The 17,475-nt window shown below is 37.0% G+C and overlaps 1 protein-coding gene across 15 annotated transcripts in view; it reads left to right on the forward strand.

Annotated features, from left to right (window-relative positions):
* The window catches only part of RBMS3 (RNA binding motif single stranded interacting protein 3), a 1,500,462-nt gene that overhangs the window by 1,218,653 nt on the left and 264,334 nt on the right, over positions 1 to 17,475 (forward strand). For all 15 annotated transcript variants that reach the window (XM_056800925.1, XM_056800928.1, XM_056800932.1 and 12 more), the window contains one exon: positions 240 to 319. In XM_056800925.1, the coding sequence (XP_056656903.1) occupies positions 240 to 319 (80 nt within the window). The remainder of the gene's footprint in view (positions 1 to 239; positions 320 to 17,475) is intronic.

The following is a 17,475-nucleotide window of genomic DNA, read 5'->3' on the forward strand; positions in this document are numbered from 1 at the left end:
AATATCTTTGGGCTTCAATTCTCTAATCTATAAAATGAATAGATTAGACTATGGATAACCTTGAAGTTTCCTTCTAGTTCCAAGGCCATGATATCAATTCATCCTTTTGTTGTCTACACTAGTCATTTGGCATATCACAGATAGTACCTTCTACTTAATTCATAGTTTTATGTATATGTTCCATCTCCAAACAGCCTTAGAGAAAGGTCAATCATCTCTTCTTTTCCCTTTCTTCTCAGGATGGAATCAACTGAAAAATGTGAAGTGGTCATTCAGCATTTTAATGGGAAATACCTTAAAACCCCACCAGGAGTACCAGGTAAGTGGCTATGTTAATAATCATGGAAAGGGACTTGTAGGAAAAGATATTCTTGAATTTGAATTGGAGATATCGCAGACCACTGGTTTGATGATTACATCAGGAAAAAATGTATTTCTAAACAACATTGGTAACTATGCCCATAATAGTTTTGCCTCTCATTTCATAATCACAACCTCATTCTACCATTTTCCATCAAGGTAATTTTAAAATCTGAATATGAAAAAGACATAGAATGGATGCGGAGGAGAAAATAGCATGCTCTTATTGAATACAGTAGATACTGGTAACAGTTTTCAATAAAGTCATTTTTGAGGACAACCCATCAAATGTTTGTGGGAATCCTGGGGGTTTTTATGAAAAGTCACAATCACTCTGTGCTTTAGAACATCATGAGAAACCAAAAGATGGTATTGACTTGGTAATAATCTGGCCATTTGATTCTCATAAGATATTTTTACCTAAAGGACATAGTGGAAAATTTCATTCATACTCTCTTTCTGGTGCATTTTTAAGTTGGATGATAGGCTACATACACTAAGAAGGTTTATCACCAGTAGATTAGAAAAATAACCCTCTAAAGATGCTTGAGCTCATTTGTTCACTTTCCATATTCAGTGGTACTCTCAATATCTTTCTGAATATTTTACCATTGCATTACCATTCATATCTTCTATTCTATTGCACTCCTTTATTATGTTCTGGAGAGATGTAGTGATTAAAATAGAGGAAGATTTAAATTGTGATAGATATAAGATAGGGTGAGTAAATTTGACTGCAGAAATATGTTTCACTACAGTGTCTTGGGTTTTAAAATCAAATATAAGGTGGTCGCCAGGGAAATATTCCCAATTATTCAAATACTCAAGTCAATTGGGTTTTATAGAGATCTTAATTAACAATACAATGAGTAATCAAAGAAAGAGAGAGAGAGTAAGAAAGGAATACCTATGAAGGGCCTCAAGCCAATATGGCCTAGACCTGAGCCTTAAGAGAGAAATCAGTCAGTTTTTTAACACTCACCACAGGGTCTGACTAAACAAGGATTTTAGTGACACCAGGCCAGCGTCCTTCCTCAAAGAGTCTTCCAGCCAGAGATTGCTTTAAAGGGCCTCTCTCAAGAGCCTCCAGAGCTCCTACCCCAGAGGGACAGAGTCCCTCAGAGGAGCTCCTCAAGGAACTCTCCTTCAGAATGAGAGTCAGAAATCGAGAATCCTCTGCTCTTCTCTGAGCTCTTATTTTTAAGGGCAAAATCTCCTCTGTCACCTCCCCTAAGTCCTTACATATACCAATCACTGTAGATGTTTCTAAAGGACCGCCCATTTTGAATTCACAACTGAGTAGTTTTTAATCTCTTTAGTAAGTCAGGAAAAAAATGCTGCTGTGTTGACAAATTTCATTAGAAAAAACCTCTGAATAAGTTATCACCCTTTTAGGTTGAAGTAGTTTACAAGTTGCCCCACCCCCACCTTTATAGGTACTTAGTATCCCATTGTATCAATTCTAAAACAGTCATGACTCAAAGAACTTCCTGTCCCTTCCATAAGCATGGATCAGAGCACTTTTTATTGTTCTCAAGGAGCTCTCTGTCCTAAAGCAGTCCTAAGTATGGTGGAGTAGGGATATTCCCAAGGCAAGGAGCCCCACACTCAAGTGGAGTTCTCACCATCTGCTAGGGAATTTTTTAAGTAGAAGATTCCCCAATGGGGGAAATTTCCAACATTCATAAGTCTGAGAAATTTTGAGGTTTACAGAGAGGGAGAGAGAGAGAGAGAGAAAGAGAGAGAGAGAGAGAGAGAGAGAGAGAGAGAGAGAGAGAGAGATTTGTAACAAATATTCATAGTCAAGTAAAACAAATTCCTTTGTTGGCCACGTCCAATATATATATCACTCTTCATCTTGAGTCTACTACCTATTGGTTAGGACGTGGATAAGTAGACTAATTTTCCTTTTTTAAAAACTACATTCTATCTTAGAATCAATACTAAGTATTCATTCTAAGACAGAAGAACATTGGTGTTAAGTGACTTTCCAAGAGTCACATAGCTAGGAAGTGTCCAAGGTCAAATTTGAACCCAGGTCCTCCAGACTTCAGATCTGGCTCCCTAGCTGCCCTTGAGAGCCCAATACTTTATCAGACCTTTGGAATAATACCTGACCATTCAGTTGTTCAGAATCTTTAAGTCTTTCAAAGTTGATGGTTTTTACCATGTTATCCTCAGAGTTTTTCTCACTTCACCCTGACCAAATCTTAGTCTTTCTGGTTTCTCTAAGCCTAAATTTTTCACCTTCTCTTATGGCACAATAGCATACATTCTTATATGTTGTTTTTTTTCAGGCATTCCCCAATAGATGAACACTTTCCTGATTTCCAGAAACTTAGCATTGTAGCAACCAGACTGACCTTGCTTAAATCTTGCCCAGCTCAGGCTCGAGGCTGGCTGAGGAGAAGGGGTCCTTTATTTATTAGAGCAGTTTACCCCAGGTTTATGACTTCTACAGTATTTGATTCAGTATTTGCTTATTTCCATAGAAGGATCCAAAATAGACCAACCCAAGCAGTGGCAGCTTTATCGCTCATTTAAATAGCTATAAAATTGGTACAATGCAATGAACATTGTAGAGGAGGCAGGTTTCAACACATAATTCCATTTTCTAGACTCCTTTTCCAAAAAGAAAACAGAAGTAGCTTTTACCACACCAAAGAGAACTGAATATGTTTCTCCCTGATAACTTGCAACTAACACAAGCCATTTACTAGTAGAGACAAAGAAACTTGTTCAGGCCTTAAATATGAGGATATCCTCCCCATCGGTATGGCTAGGCTGCAGTGTAAACCTGTCCAATAGCATAGCTACACCCAATGGAAACATGGTGAATAGCAAGGACTTGGCTGTTGGAGCTGATGATTTACTCAAAGTGAGACCTACCTTGAGGGAGCATATGGGGGGAAATAATTAGGCCTAATTATCACAGTCTTAAGAGATTTGACCTCATGCCACCTGACATAATAGAATTAAATATATGATATTGATCATCTTCAGGGTGCCGGCATTTGGTTGGCTACTCCTATGTACACTTTAATTTGGAAGCCAAATTGTAAAAGATAATACAAGGTTCAGCATAATTTGGAGATATTTTCTCAATGAAAATCAAATCAGGGGAAAATAAAAAAACAGAAAACAATGTATGGACCTAATTGAAACAGACAGTATTAGTAGCCTCTGGGACAATTTTCAGGAAATTCAGATATGTGTGTGCATGCCTACACATATATGTGTGTATGTGTGTGTGTGTACTTTAAAGGTTGTTGTTTTGGCACAGTAGATAGTGCTTTGGAACTAGAGTAAGGAAGATCTGTACTCAAATTCAGGTTTAGGGAATTTCTAATTGTATGATCCTGGGTAAGTCACTTGATCTCTGTCTGCCTCAACTTCCTCATTTGTAAAATGGAGATCACAATAGCTCCTACCTCCAAGGATTGAAGATTAAATGAGTTCATATATTTTAAAGGCTTTTGCAGACCTTTAAAAACTATATAAATAATAGCTATTATTGCTACTAGTAGAGATGGATAAATATCAGGTCTCTGAAGACCTACCTTTCAGCAAAACTTTTAGCCATCCTGCAACCTGAGAAGATGTCATGAAGGGACAAACATCAGTTTGGAAGTGGCTCCTTTGCTGCTTTCCATTGAAGAAGCTAATTTTCCGACCTAGTTGAGTGCCCTGTGCTTGAGGGAACTGGCACCATTGCTCAAGGGTGTGCTAATTGGATCCAATTATAATTGGACTGACCTATCTTACAACTTAAATGCTCCATAGAATTGTTTTAAAAAATAGCAATTGAACTGACCTGCCTTACAACTAAAATGCTCGATAGAATTGTTTAAAAAAATTGTAATAGGATTGCTTAGGAAAAAAAAAACAGACTGATGAAGATTCCCTGGATCACAGCAGAGGGACTGTGGTTTCGCAGCGGTCTGGGCATTGTTCATCTGCCTGTAATGATCATAAGTGGGGGAGGTTACTCAAACAGATCCTCAGGAGAGAATTAAGCAATATCCAGACTTAAGTATTCGGATAAAAAGTTGGTAAATAAGGATCTCTCCCAGAGGGTGGAACTTGGAATCATGTAGTTAGCTGACAAAACATTGAATCTGGAGCTGGGAAACGCGTGTTCCAAGATAGCCTCTGCTCTCTGCTGATAGGAGGTCACCAGTATGACCCTGGGCAAGTTGCTAAATCTCTCTGGCTCTCAATGACCTCAAAGATTCCTTTCCAGTCCACAGCTATGATCCTGGGACTCTGAGGGCAAAACTAGAAGCAAAGGTCGAGGCAGAATGATGTAATAGAAATGAATTAAATCTAGAACCAGAGGAAATGGGGTCAGATCTCAGGTTTACCCTTCAAAACCTCTAGAATCTTGATCAAATCCCTTCATTTTCCTAGAACTCACTTTTCCAGTCTGCAAAAAAAAAAAAGGGAGTTAAGCCTCTAAGGTTCTCTAACTCAATCCATGACTAAGAAAACTGTTGTAGACAGGGTTTTTTAGATGCTATGTATACTGTGTGGAGGTAGTAATGCTATTCCCATCATTAGAGGTCTTCATATTAAGTTTGGCGAGACTGTTTAGACTAGTAGGACTGGATCATATCTGAATTCCCTTTTGTGATTGTGATTGCCATCCTTTTCTTTAACCCTTAATTACCATCTTATAATCAATACTGTGTATTGATTCTTAGGCAGAAGAGTGGTATGGGCTAAACAATAGAAGTTAAGTGACTTGCCTAGGGTCACACAGCTAGAGACCAGACTTAAAACCAGGACCTCCCATCTCCAGGCTTGGCTTTCTATTCACTGAGCCACCTAACTTCCCCCAGAGTCATCCTTTTTGGTAATAATATAACCATGCTTATAACCAAATTGGAAACAAGGTAAGTCTGAATCACATTCACTTCATATAATTCTTCCTCACCGTCCATTTCTGTGGCTAGAAGACATAGTGGATGGAGTGCTGGATAAAGGGGTCAGGAAGACCTGAGTTCTAAACCTGAGTCAGAAATTCACTAACGATATGACCTTGGGCAAGTCACTCACCTGCTCTCTGCCTCAGTTTACTAATTTATAAAAAGTATGAACATGATAGCATTTAACCTCAGAGTTGTGAGGAAAAAATGATATATGCAAATCCCTTTGTAAACCTCAAAATGTTCTTTAATTTCTGTGTGTTATTTTCTGAATCTCTAAGCTAAACTGTACCTCAGTCACTTGGCAAGTATTGTATCATCTTGATTTCTGTTAATTCTGGTTATCATTATTCCTTTAGAGAGACATACAAGGCAATCAAGTTTTCCTGTGTACTTTGAGAATGACAATCAGAGTCTGCAAATTATCTTCCCAGAATCCCTGTAATTGGGATAAATGGAAAATCAGCTCAATTTATTGCTTTGACCTCACTCTGAAATTCAGTCCAGAAATCCTGGAGCTTGGGGATATTAAGAAGGGCAAATAACCCTGCCCACCTTCAATTGCAGAGGCTCCCACAGTGATCTGGTGTATATTAGGAAAGATTAGCCAGTCTTTCCAGGGTTAACGATGATTGATTTTTGATCTTTCAATTGAATTTCTGGCAGGTTAAAGGAATTGGCATGGATGTTTGTGAATCTTACTTTTTGGTCTATGATTCTTCTCCTTTGACACTCCTTATTTCTTCCTTATTTTTTTATTTAATTATTGCTGTCATTTTTAATGAAAGCATCATGGGCCATTAATGTCCATTACTGCCTCCCAGAGGGGCACCAGACCAGTTCACTCTTGAACATGAATAAATGGACCTGAATGTCCTTACCAGGAGCTAAGCTTTTTATAAGCTCAGATCTAGATGAAACAGAAAGGCACAGGAGCCCATATTTGTGTGTATTTCCTCTCAAGTAGTGAGTGAGGCAGGTATGCCAATCATGCCTGTATTCAGCCTTCAGCAGAAAAGACAGTGAAGTTGTTTCTCCCCATCCCTCAAGAGGAAGAAAAGCATGGTGCTCCATAAATGTTACATGTCCTATGTATTGATCTCCATGTTTTCAGGACAAAAAGAAGGATCATTAGTTGTTGGCTTTTTTCACCCTGGACACTTTTTTCGGACCATAATGAATCATGCAGCTGAACAAAAACAGGCAAGCCTTGAGTACTGTTTTCTAGCCTCATCCAAAAGCAAAGGGTGAGGGGCTCTGGCACTCCAGGGGTTCTTCAAGAGAACTCTTAAAAGATTTGCTTTTCAAAGGACCCCTGTAGCCTTGCCAGGCATCACACAGGCAAACCCTGTACACGGAAGGACATGTATTGATGAGCTGAGCATGCAGGAAGACAGCTTTATGGGAGATGACCCTGTCTTCTCTCCTGTAGCAGAGTTCTGCCCATGAGCAAATGTTTCTGTCAATAGGATAAATCTTGTTCCAAATGTGGAGCATGAGATATAAGTGAATGGAATAGCCCACTCTCCAGTAAATTGTCTTGGCATGTTTCTCTCAATCTTTAGCTTTTTCCCAATCCTAATAGAATTCCAATTCTCTCTCCTTCCCCCAACCCCAAAAAAGGAATGACCTGGGTGGAACTCATTGCAGAATATCCCTACTAGCTAGTTTCCAACACAAACAACAACAACAAACAGAAACAAAATTCTTTGCCCTTGAGTGGCTTATAGCCTATTTAGAGCAAAATAACATACACATCGAAAACAAATATAAAATCAATAAAGGATATTAAAAATGCGCCAGCAACTTTGCTGCATTATATGGAAAGGTAAAGAAAGAGAGGCAGACAGGGAGAGAGAGAGAGAGAGAGAGAGAGAGAGAGAGAGAGAGAGAGAGAGAGAGAGAGAGAGAGAGAGAGAGAGAGAGAGAGAGAGAGGGAGAGAGGGAGGGAGGGAGGGAGGGAAGGAAGGAAGGAAGGAAGGAAGGAAGGAAGGAAGGAAGGAAGGAAGGAAGGAAGGAAGGAAGGAAGGAAGGAAGGAAGGAAGGAAGAAAAAGTTCTTGTTATTGTATAAATGGAGATTTTGAACCTTTGATTTCACTCCCCAGAAAATTCCCTATAATCTCTCCTGCGTCTCCACATTGGTGAGATCACTTTATTGGTATTTAAGTGGACGAATGCTCCTCCCATGCTCTCTTTACTTCCTGTCCCTAGCTTGGTGGTGGTAAAGCAGTTGTTTGAACTGCCTGATTAGCCATGGGCACAAGTTCTTTATTTTGTATCCTCTTTATTCCTTGATTTCTAATGATCATTAATAAAACCCTTAAAATATAACATTTTTAAATTTGAGATTAAGTTTAGTTTTAACATCATCAAGTAGTTTACATTCTTCTCAGGGTGGAGTGGGATATAGGGATAAACAGATAACCAAGAAAAAAAAAGAAGTAATTTAACTGAAAATAGAATGTAAGAAATACTAATCATTGGGGGAGTGCTATTTTTTCTAAGGAATGAATAAGGTCCTCCCTTACTTCCTGTTTCCCCTTCAAGGTGAAAGGTATGCTGCCACCTTTTCTGCATGACTGCTTATGATACCTCTATGTATTTATTCTGAGACCCTCGCATTTGGTCTTGTAAGAAAAGGCCCGTTGTTTATTTATTTAACAGCTTCCAAGGGTAAAATAGAAAGGTCAATGTGTATATAAAACATCACATATCCCAAGGCAGAGCTCACAGGTTTCAAAGCTGTGAAAGGAAGTGTCAATGGAGGACCCACTATAGGAAAATGAGTCTGTCAGCAGTTGGCAGCTATATCTGCCGAAGCAGCAGGTAGCCTGTTATCACATTTGGATTTCCCTTGTGGGATAAGTTCACATGGCCCAACAGCTCTGGCCTCAGAAAGGAAGTGGAGAGAAAAAGGAAACTGATTATAATAGGCTGGGCAAGAACCAAAAGTCCTTTCATTTGCAAATGAAGTGGCTGTCATTGAAATGACTGTCATACTTGGTGAGCAAGAAATTTAAGTTAGCAAATTCCTCTGGGTTTCTCAATAATGGTCTAAGACTTTAAATTGCAGCTAAGTTGCAGAAATGTCATGTTTTTCTACCATCGGTTATACAAACACTGTAATGACCAAGAGACAGTTTGCCAACATTGGGTTTTCACAGAGATAATAAGATTCAGTATTATATAAAGTAAACTCTTTGAGAGTATGTACAATATCATTCTTTGCAATTTTATTCCTAATACCTAACACAAAGCTGGGTATTTTTTAGGTGTCTAATAAAGACTTGATTGTTGATGGATAGGTATAATGCATTCCAGTATTCCATATCTATGCATCATATTTTGACTATAACCAACCAACCTTAAGAAGAAAATTTCTTAAATCAACAAAACTTTCTTCCTCTCAGACATTAAGTAACGAATCTGCTTGTTGTATGAATGAACAAAATGTTGAAAAGAATGTGTGGCTAGTACTTCAATTGCTATGTCATGATAATTAGAACTCTTTAGGGTCTATATTCTATTATTTGTGATCCTCTATTCTTTTTCTTTCTCTCTCAACCAAACTTCTCTTGCCTTTCTTCCTCTGCTCATCTCTATCTATCTTCCATCTCTGATATTTATAGTTTTTTCTTTCTCAAGAATATACCCAGTCAATGTAAATGCTCCCATCCAACCTGAGTCTGTAACTAGTATCACCATTTGCTGTGTTTTCCTGGAAATCATATTCCTCTTAAAAAAAATAATGAATGATTGAATGAATGAATATTTCTGTGTGTTTCATGAATATAGCTTTATCTAATCTACTATGATCAAGAACATGTTTGTATGTTTTGTGTTTGTGTACAATTATACATGTATGTATATACACATATCATAAATGTATTCTCATGTGTGCATGGAAGTTTCCATAGTTATCTGGATACATGGATGATCTAGTCTTACTCAAGTTATTTTTTGTACTCACATGAGGTTTCATGTAATAATTAGAAATGATGATTTTATAAAAAATCTGAGGAACTCTTCTAACTTATTAGTTCTGATTAGCCTCCAAACCCATGCAGCCATCTCTTCAATAATGGGAATAGTAGTAGTCTCTTGGTAACCGAGGATGACGATTGTTTTTGTGTGTTTTTGTGCACAAAGACACCTGTGCATGAAGATTTAAGTGGAAAAGTCGATGCACAGAGACAGTCCCACTCTCTTGACGTTGGAAGCCTGGGTCCATTGGCACGAAAAGTCATTACATCTGGAGACTTCCTCAGCTGCATTGGATGGCCGTGTTGTCTTTTGTGCTCCAACATGCCCTAAGCACTCCACAGTGCTTTGCTGCGTCGCCATCTCAGCCGTTGAACCTTCTTATTGGTTTCTTCCGCCTGTTCCGCCAAAACAGTCTTCACATGCTGGGTGAGCAAAGCCCTGATTCACCAGGGGTCTGGAATAACTGTGCTCTTAAATTCACACGAACAAAGATGAGCACCAGTCTTGATCTTCTCAATGGAATGTGCCCAATGCTATTAGCTACTAAGCAAGAAGAATCATAAATTCATGCTCTTTCATGAATTAAGAAAATGTTATCCCTAGTTAGCATTTTTCATTGAAAACTAATAACTGAAAGATGTCTCTCCACTTTACAGTTCCATGGTAAAATGACCACTGACAATGGTGGTAGATGGAAACTTGAGTTGTGGATTCAAAAAATATTAGCAAACCATTGTGAATGTTGAAAGTGTGGGACCAACTTTTTATTGATATGTCTTATTCTCTAAGATAATCAAAAGATCTTGGAGTACCAAATCTATCACATCTATCTTTTTCAGTAGAAATGTTCTTGGTTGGGACAAAACCAAGTTTTAATATTTAATAAATGTTAGTTGATTAATGATCTGTGTCAAGGGAGAAGACTTTCTTATTCCTAATAAATTGCAGGTCTACGTTCCCTCCCTTCCCCTCCAAAGAAAAGTATATGAGAGAAAGCAATAAGTACCTAACAGGATTTAGCATAGTATCAGTAAAACTTAATACAATTCAAAATGGAATTGAAATGTTTAACTGCTAGCCTCCAAAAGTTTATAGTCTAAAACATATAATCCGTAAATTTTACTTCTCAGTTGCAATTCTAAAAGGCCCCAAAGCCACTAATGAGTAGTCAAACACTTTGATGTCGGCTAGAGTGAGTGCAGTACTCAAAGAACAAAGTGGAGGCACTATAGAAGAATTAAAGCACAAAGTGAAAGAAGCCTTGGGAAATTGATTGGTAACTACAACCCCATAGTTATTCCTGACTCTGTCTTAATAGGGCTGGCATGCTTTATTCCGATCTTAAATATGACCGGAGTGTGGGGCAGTATTCTCTACTTTGCTTCAAGGATCCATGATGTTTCCAGTATGACTAATCCCTCTACCATACAGAATTCAATTTTCCTGAGTCTTCATAGAAAGCCAGTAAGCTCCTATTCCTGAAAGATTTCCTCCTTCAGTCATCAACTCTGTGGTAATAAACTTTTCTAAACTTAGCTAGAGCTATCCTTGAGGAAAGCATGTAGTCTGTCACTGGGCTCTTACTGCAAGCCCTTCTAGTTTGCTAAATTTTGTCCGACCCTGTATGCCAGCCCTTGAGATGACAGTCCATGAGAACCTAGGCGACCCCAAAAACCATGATGAAATGTCTTACAAATTTCTTAGGGGACTGGTCAATATCATACTGAGATGCTGAGCATGACATTCCGTAATTTAGTCTTAGTCCTATTCTACACACAATTCGTCATTTCTGATTTATATTTAAGGAAATTTTGTTACCAGAAAATATCGCTTATTATTTAGAAATATTATGACAAACTTATTTTTGGCTACCTTTGCTATACAAAATGGTTTCTTTGTGTTTTGTGGATGATGAGGAAATTTTCCATTAAACATTAATTCACCATCCACAAGTTTTACATCTCTTTCAATCTCTATCTCTCTTTGACCTTAGTTTTCTACTTTGCATAAAACCCTTTTTGAAACTTGAGAGGACTTTTTATGATGATATTTTCAGCAATCAATGAACAAACAAATATTAAATGCCTACTGTATGCCAAATACTCTGCTAAGCACTAAGAACATAAAGACAAAAATAGCCCTTGCCCTCCATGAATTTATATACTATTGAGGGATGTCTCCCTATATGTACACACACACACACACACACACACACACACACACACACACACATATGTATATAAAAAAGCCATAAATATAAATAAATATATGCAGAATATATTCTAAATGAATACAAGGTGATATTGGGAGGGAGGTTTCCTGGGTAGAAAAGGAAGAGGACCGATCATGAAAAGCTTCATGTGGAAAATGACATTTGACCTGTGTCTTAAAGGAACAAAGAATTTTAAGACATAGAAATAAAGAAGGGAGCAGCTAGGTGCCATAATGGATAGGGTACTAAACTTGGAGTCAGGAAGACTTGTCTTCCTGCGTTCAAATCTGACCTTAGACACTTACTTACCGTGTGGCTCTGGGAAACTTCCTTAACTCTATTTGTCTCAGCTTCCTCATCAATAATATAAACTGGAGAAGGAAACTGCAAACTATTTCAGTATTTTTTCCAAGAAAATACCAATGTGCTCACAAAGAGTCAAGCACAACTGAAACTACTGAAGAAGAACAACAGAAATGTGCAATTTTTCTACTTTATGGGAAAACATTTTTAATTAAGTTAGTGGTATTTAAAAATGAGAACAAAATTAAAATCCTTGCCTTGTCATTCAGAATTTAAAAAATGTGTTTATTGAAAGAACTGAATTATCTTTGGCTTCTTTTCAAGTGTTGTATATACTTGCAATCTAACGTGATGGATTGATATTGCAAATTTTTTGAGACTTGTGTTCATGTTTTGGCTTGTATCTCCTCTTCACGTGTAGCACAGAATTAGTCTTCAAGTGGATTCTTAATAAATGTTGCTATCAAAAAATTTCTTCACTAACTGACTTAAGTTACCCTTCCCCCTCATCAATTTCTCAGACTTTCTGAATATCTCTGCATTTGGCTCTCCTGGTTGGAAATGGTTTGCCTCCTTGGATCCAGAGCTGGGTATCATGTAATTTATTAACTACTATAGCATTGAATTGATTTTCCCACCTTCTCTCAAGGCTACATTAGAACAGGGAATTGTCAAGCATTTGAGAGAAGAAAGCTCAGAAGGATGGGAGTAGTGGTGAATAGGAGTGGGAAGAAGAAATTCATTAAGTCTTAGAGCATTTCACTTTGAGTCTGACAAATAAAAGACCAACTTGAGCCATCTGGTTCTATAAAATATGCCAGAAAATGTATACTAATTGTAAATCTGAGCTCATGCAAATGTGGTTTTCCCAGATAGGACCTGACCTCTGCATTTGTTTTCAAGAATACCATATTGTCAGATATGATTTAAGAGCCTTCTGACTTGGGAAGAAAAAATGGATCTAATTGAGAGTACATAGCTATGTATTTCAAATGATATAATAATAATAATAATTCATATTTCAGTAGTGTTTTAAATTTGATGATGTATTATTTTTTTTTCATTCGACATTATAAGGGAGATCAATATCTATATTTTAACCCTCACCTCCAAGCTGAGAGTCCAGCTTTCTTGTGGGCTTCTTATTAGTGAGACTGTCTATTTGTAGCCAGTTCAGAATCCCCAACCTAGTGTCTGCTGCCCATTTTCATGCCATGTTGGTGTTGGGAAAGCATGATTTCCCACCCCAGTTTTCACCTACAGGTCTATGAAGAATAATCAAATAAACAAAACCATTCCTAGAAGTAAAATCAATCAATGTACCAATACTCCAATCTCCATCTCTGTTATTTACTTCAACAAAATTTCCCCATGCCTCAAAGCACTATACTCTTAGTATTTAATTTTAAAAAATCCAACAATAAGCATAATGCTTACCATGTGTTAGACACTATGTTAATGGCTGGGTATACTAACAGAAAAAGGAAGAAAAGTTTCTGCTTTTAAGATGCTCACATTTATTGTCTTCTCCTATTAGAATATGAGTTTCTAAAGATCAGATACTCATCTGACCTTTGGTATTTGTATGCCCAATGCTCATCAGAATAATACACAGAATAAGTTTGGCAATGATTTCTTTTTTATTATTATTCTCTCTCTCCCTCTCTCCTCTTCCTTCCCCCAAACCTCCTCTCTTCTCTCTTTCCTTCTTTCTTTTTCTCTTTCATTTCTTTTGGAGCAAAGAAATAGATGCTTATGAATTTGCTGTAGGTAAGCAGTTTCAATTTCAATTGTCTTCATCATATTTGGGTTTTTTCCCAGTAACATTAAATTAATTCCAGGTATAGTTAGCTACTTGGAATTTCTCCTTTTACCTCTGCTGCAATTATTTGCATATATATCATATATATCATATGTCTTGCTATTAATGACAAGGATGAGTTTTTTTACATGACAGTAAAAATCTTACATTTTGGCATCTTTTTGTAAATGTCTTATGGAGATCTGGTCTGAGTATATATTTTATTTATTGAAATGCTGTGGACATACTTCCTAAACTAGCATGTTCTGTAGTACTTATAGAACTAGTATGTCTAAGAAGCTCAAGGAATTTTTTAGTCATTTCCCAATCCATCCTTAAACCAAGTTTTACTGATCTGAAAACTGAGGCATAGAAAACGTAATTTCCAAAGATATGCCTTTCTAAGAGTAAGAATATAGTGATTAAATAATGAATGATTGTAGATCTGCTTAAGTTGTTCTGTCAATAAGTGCCTCGAAGCCTTAATTCACCTAGTACAAACTTTGTGGGTTAATTTACTTCCTTGTGGGTAAACAGTTGATATTCATCAGGGGAAGTGCTCCCCAATAGATTTTCCTCTCTCCAGGTCTAACCCTTTATTCCAAAACAAACCAAACAAGCTTTACTAAAGTGTAAGTAAATGGCAATTCTTTTCTAGTTGAGTCCTTGGTAGGGTATCATTCAGGAAAAATATCTTATTCCTCATTTCTTTCTTCCTAGGCAATGAATTTGACTGTTTTAATGTTGGTGTCTCTCAGGGATGGAATGGAGGTGATCATTAGGCCATCTAGTCCATTTTCCTTTTCCCCTGAACCTGAGAATCTCTAAGGAAAATTTCCTCTCTTCCCTTATAAACCATGGTGTCAAGGTTTATAGCTTAATTAAGTGAGATAATAGATTAAAAGATTTAATGGATTTTCTTCTATGAACCTTTTAGTCACTCTCCAATGATGAGAGCCCTAGAGTGTTTGCCCTTGCTTGCTTGGTTTCCCTCTTTCACTTTTCTTGGCTCCATCTGTGTGGTGTCAAAACAGCTGGCATGGGCTAAATTAATCCTTTCCAAAATCCTTTCTATATGGTGCTGAGCATAAAGTTTGAATACACACATATGTTTTCCTGAGATGAATAATTTTGTTCAATTTTAGTCAAAATAATATTTTCTGTAGTGAATATTTGTATCAATAAAATAGCCAATAAATCATTGTCATTTAAGGACTCTCTTACCTCATCATCTCTTCCTGCAAGAAATCTTAGCTTTTCTGAAGAATAAAGTCATTCTGGGGTGAGATAAGATAAACATTTAAGTGCTTTCCATGTGCTTGTCAATGTTCTGGGGATACAAGGACTTTAAAATAGAATTGAGAGAGACAGCACACAAAAAGAAGTTGAAAAATAGGAAAGAGTACCAGAGGGCACCAGGAGGGGGCAATGATGAAGATGATGATAGAGTTCAAATTAAGCAGAACAGCTGGTAGCAAATGAAGAGATGACTGGGATTTTGCTGTGTTCTCCAAGCCTCCTATCAGAAAGTCAGAAGCAACTGTGGGGACTGATGAGATAGGAGAAGCAAAGCTAGAAGGAATCTCCATGTTGATGAGTTTCCTGATGATAAATTTATCCAGGGCAAGGCAACAGTGACCATGTGTGTGTGTGTGCGTGTGTGTGTGTATGAACATACACATCTATAGTCACACAAATATATAAATATTTTTTACACATATACACATATATACATCCTTCTAGGGTGGAAGAGAGATGGAAAAGCGATTATCAAAAGGAAAAGGAATAGAAATATCTTGGGTTTTTTTTCCCATTTCTTGATTATAGAATCCATAACCCAAACAGCGACTCTGGCACTCAAAGAACACAAGTGATCTATCCAAAATTACATAGCTAGTTAGACACAGAGGAGAGATTTAAACCCATGTCTTCCTTCCTCCATAACTCGCATATTATCAAAACCTGAAATTTGAAATCTGGCAAAACACAGGTTAAATAAAAAGCCTGTGAAACTTAACACCCTGTGAAAAATCTTATAACTGTACACTGTGTGTGTTGTTAAATGGTTTGTGATTTTCATTGTGAATTTGTTGGCTGTTGAAAGACATTTTGTGGATTTGAGCTGGGTAGATATTTTCAAAGAGCATGATTTATTTTTAAGCAATCTGTACCAACACTACCACCCCCATTTCCCCTATTGTCATTCTAAAAAATCCATTGATGATTTTCAGTTGAATATCAAAGTACTAGGAAATCTACCCTAGGGACTAATCCTGCACAGATGTTGGGAAGTCTCTGGTTTGACCTAGTCTTCTTTTTTACCTCTCCTGTCTCTGATACTAAGATTCTCCAAGTGTTTCATAGAAGCTGTTTATGCATCAGGGAATTATTTCATTTTCAAAGGAAGCATCCCTCCCCTTTCTTTGCCAACCCCCTTCTTGCCTTTCAAGTAATTTTTCAACATTTTAGAGTTTAAAACACTGAGAAGTTTTAGAGCTCTGATCATAAAATATTTATATTCAGAAACTGAGTGAGATTTCCCAGTTTGCATGAACTTTGAAGTACAAATGTGACTTACATTCTCTTTTCAAAGGCCATAATTGCTCTTAGTTAATGTCCCCAGATATTCCCAGTCACTGAGATAGTCCAAAGATATACAGTTTGCTTAACTTTTGCTCCCAGACTGGTATAGATATACATAGAGTTGGTTGGAAAAGGACAAAGGTGACCATTTTGCCTCTATATTTTAATTCATTTTTCAGATATTAATGGGAGATGTGGTGAAAATTGTATTTGTGTTGCCTTATTCTTCCTATTTAGTGCTTTATATTTATGAGAATTGGTTTATGGAAGTACTATTTATTTTCTTTGTTAAAAAATACCAACTACTTGTGTCAAAGTTGTTTTGTTCTCTTGAACTATTCTGATTCACATCCATTCCTTTTAACCCCACAATTATGAATGACATACAGAAATGCCAGTTTTAGAAAAGAAAAAAGGAAACAAAAAAACTTTGCAAAAATTCTAAAACTTTTTCATGTGATGTCTTTTTGATTCTCTGTGTATTATTTCATAAACTTGAGAAAAAATAACACTTGCACATTCCAAATTTCTGCATTTCCATATAATAAACATCTCTTTAAATTTTATTGAATTATCTAAATAAATTACTAAGTTTTTTCCTCTCTTCAAAAAAGCATTTATATGAACTGAATTTTATCATCATCCACTCATTAAAAGAAAAATAATACTTTTTTGAACTGTAAGTTCCTTGAGGACAAAGACTCTGTCTCTCTGTATCCCTAGCATGGTATTTGCACATAATTGGGGCATAATAAATGTTTGCTCAATCATTTCAATTAATCCAGTTGATTTTTAGGATCAATAGATTTAGGAAAAGAAAGGATCTTACACATCATCTGACCCCAATTCCATCATTTTACAAATGGGGAAAGTGGAGCTGTATTCAAATCCAGAATTCTCAGATTTCAATTCCATCTTTTCAGCATACTATTTTCAGCATACCCTACTAGCCACCAGTATAGTTATTTCACTGAGATAAGAGTATGACTCTTTTAAAAACAAGCCTTACCTTACATTGGAGAGTATTGATTCTAAGGCAGAAGAATGGTAAGGGTTAAGCAATAGGTTTAGTGAGTTGCTCAGGGTCACACAGGAAGTGTCTGAGGTCAGATTTGAACCCAAGATCTCCCATCTATGATGTGACTCTCAATCCACTGAGTCACCTAGCTGCACCCCAGGAGGCTGACACTTGACCACTATAGTGTCTGAAGCCAAGTAGTCCAGGTCATCTGGGCATTGGAGACAAAGAGAAGTAGTTTTATGTCCTCACCCCTTCTCCCCTACCATCTAGGTTTACTGTGAA

The sequence above is a fragment of the Monodelphis domestica genome, chromosome 5 (assembly GCF_027887165.1).
Source record: "Monodelphis domestica isolate mMonDom1 chromosome 5, mMonDom1.pri, whole genome shotgun sequence".
NCBI classification, from domain to species: Eukaryota; Metazoa; Chordata; class Mammalia; order Didelphimorphia; family Didelphidae; genus Monodelphis; species Monodelphis domestica.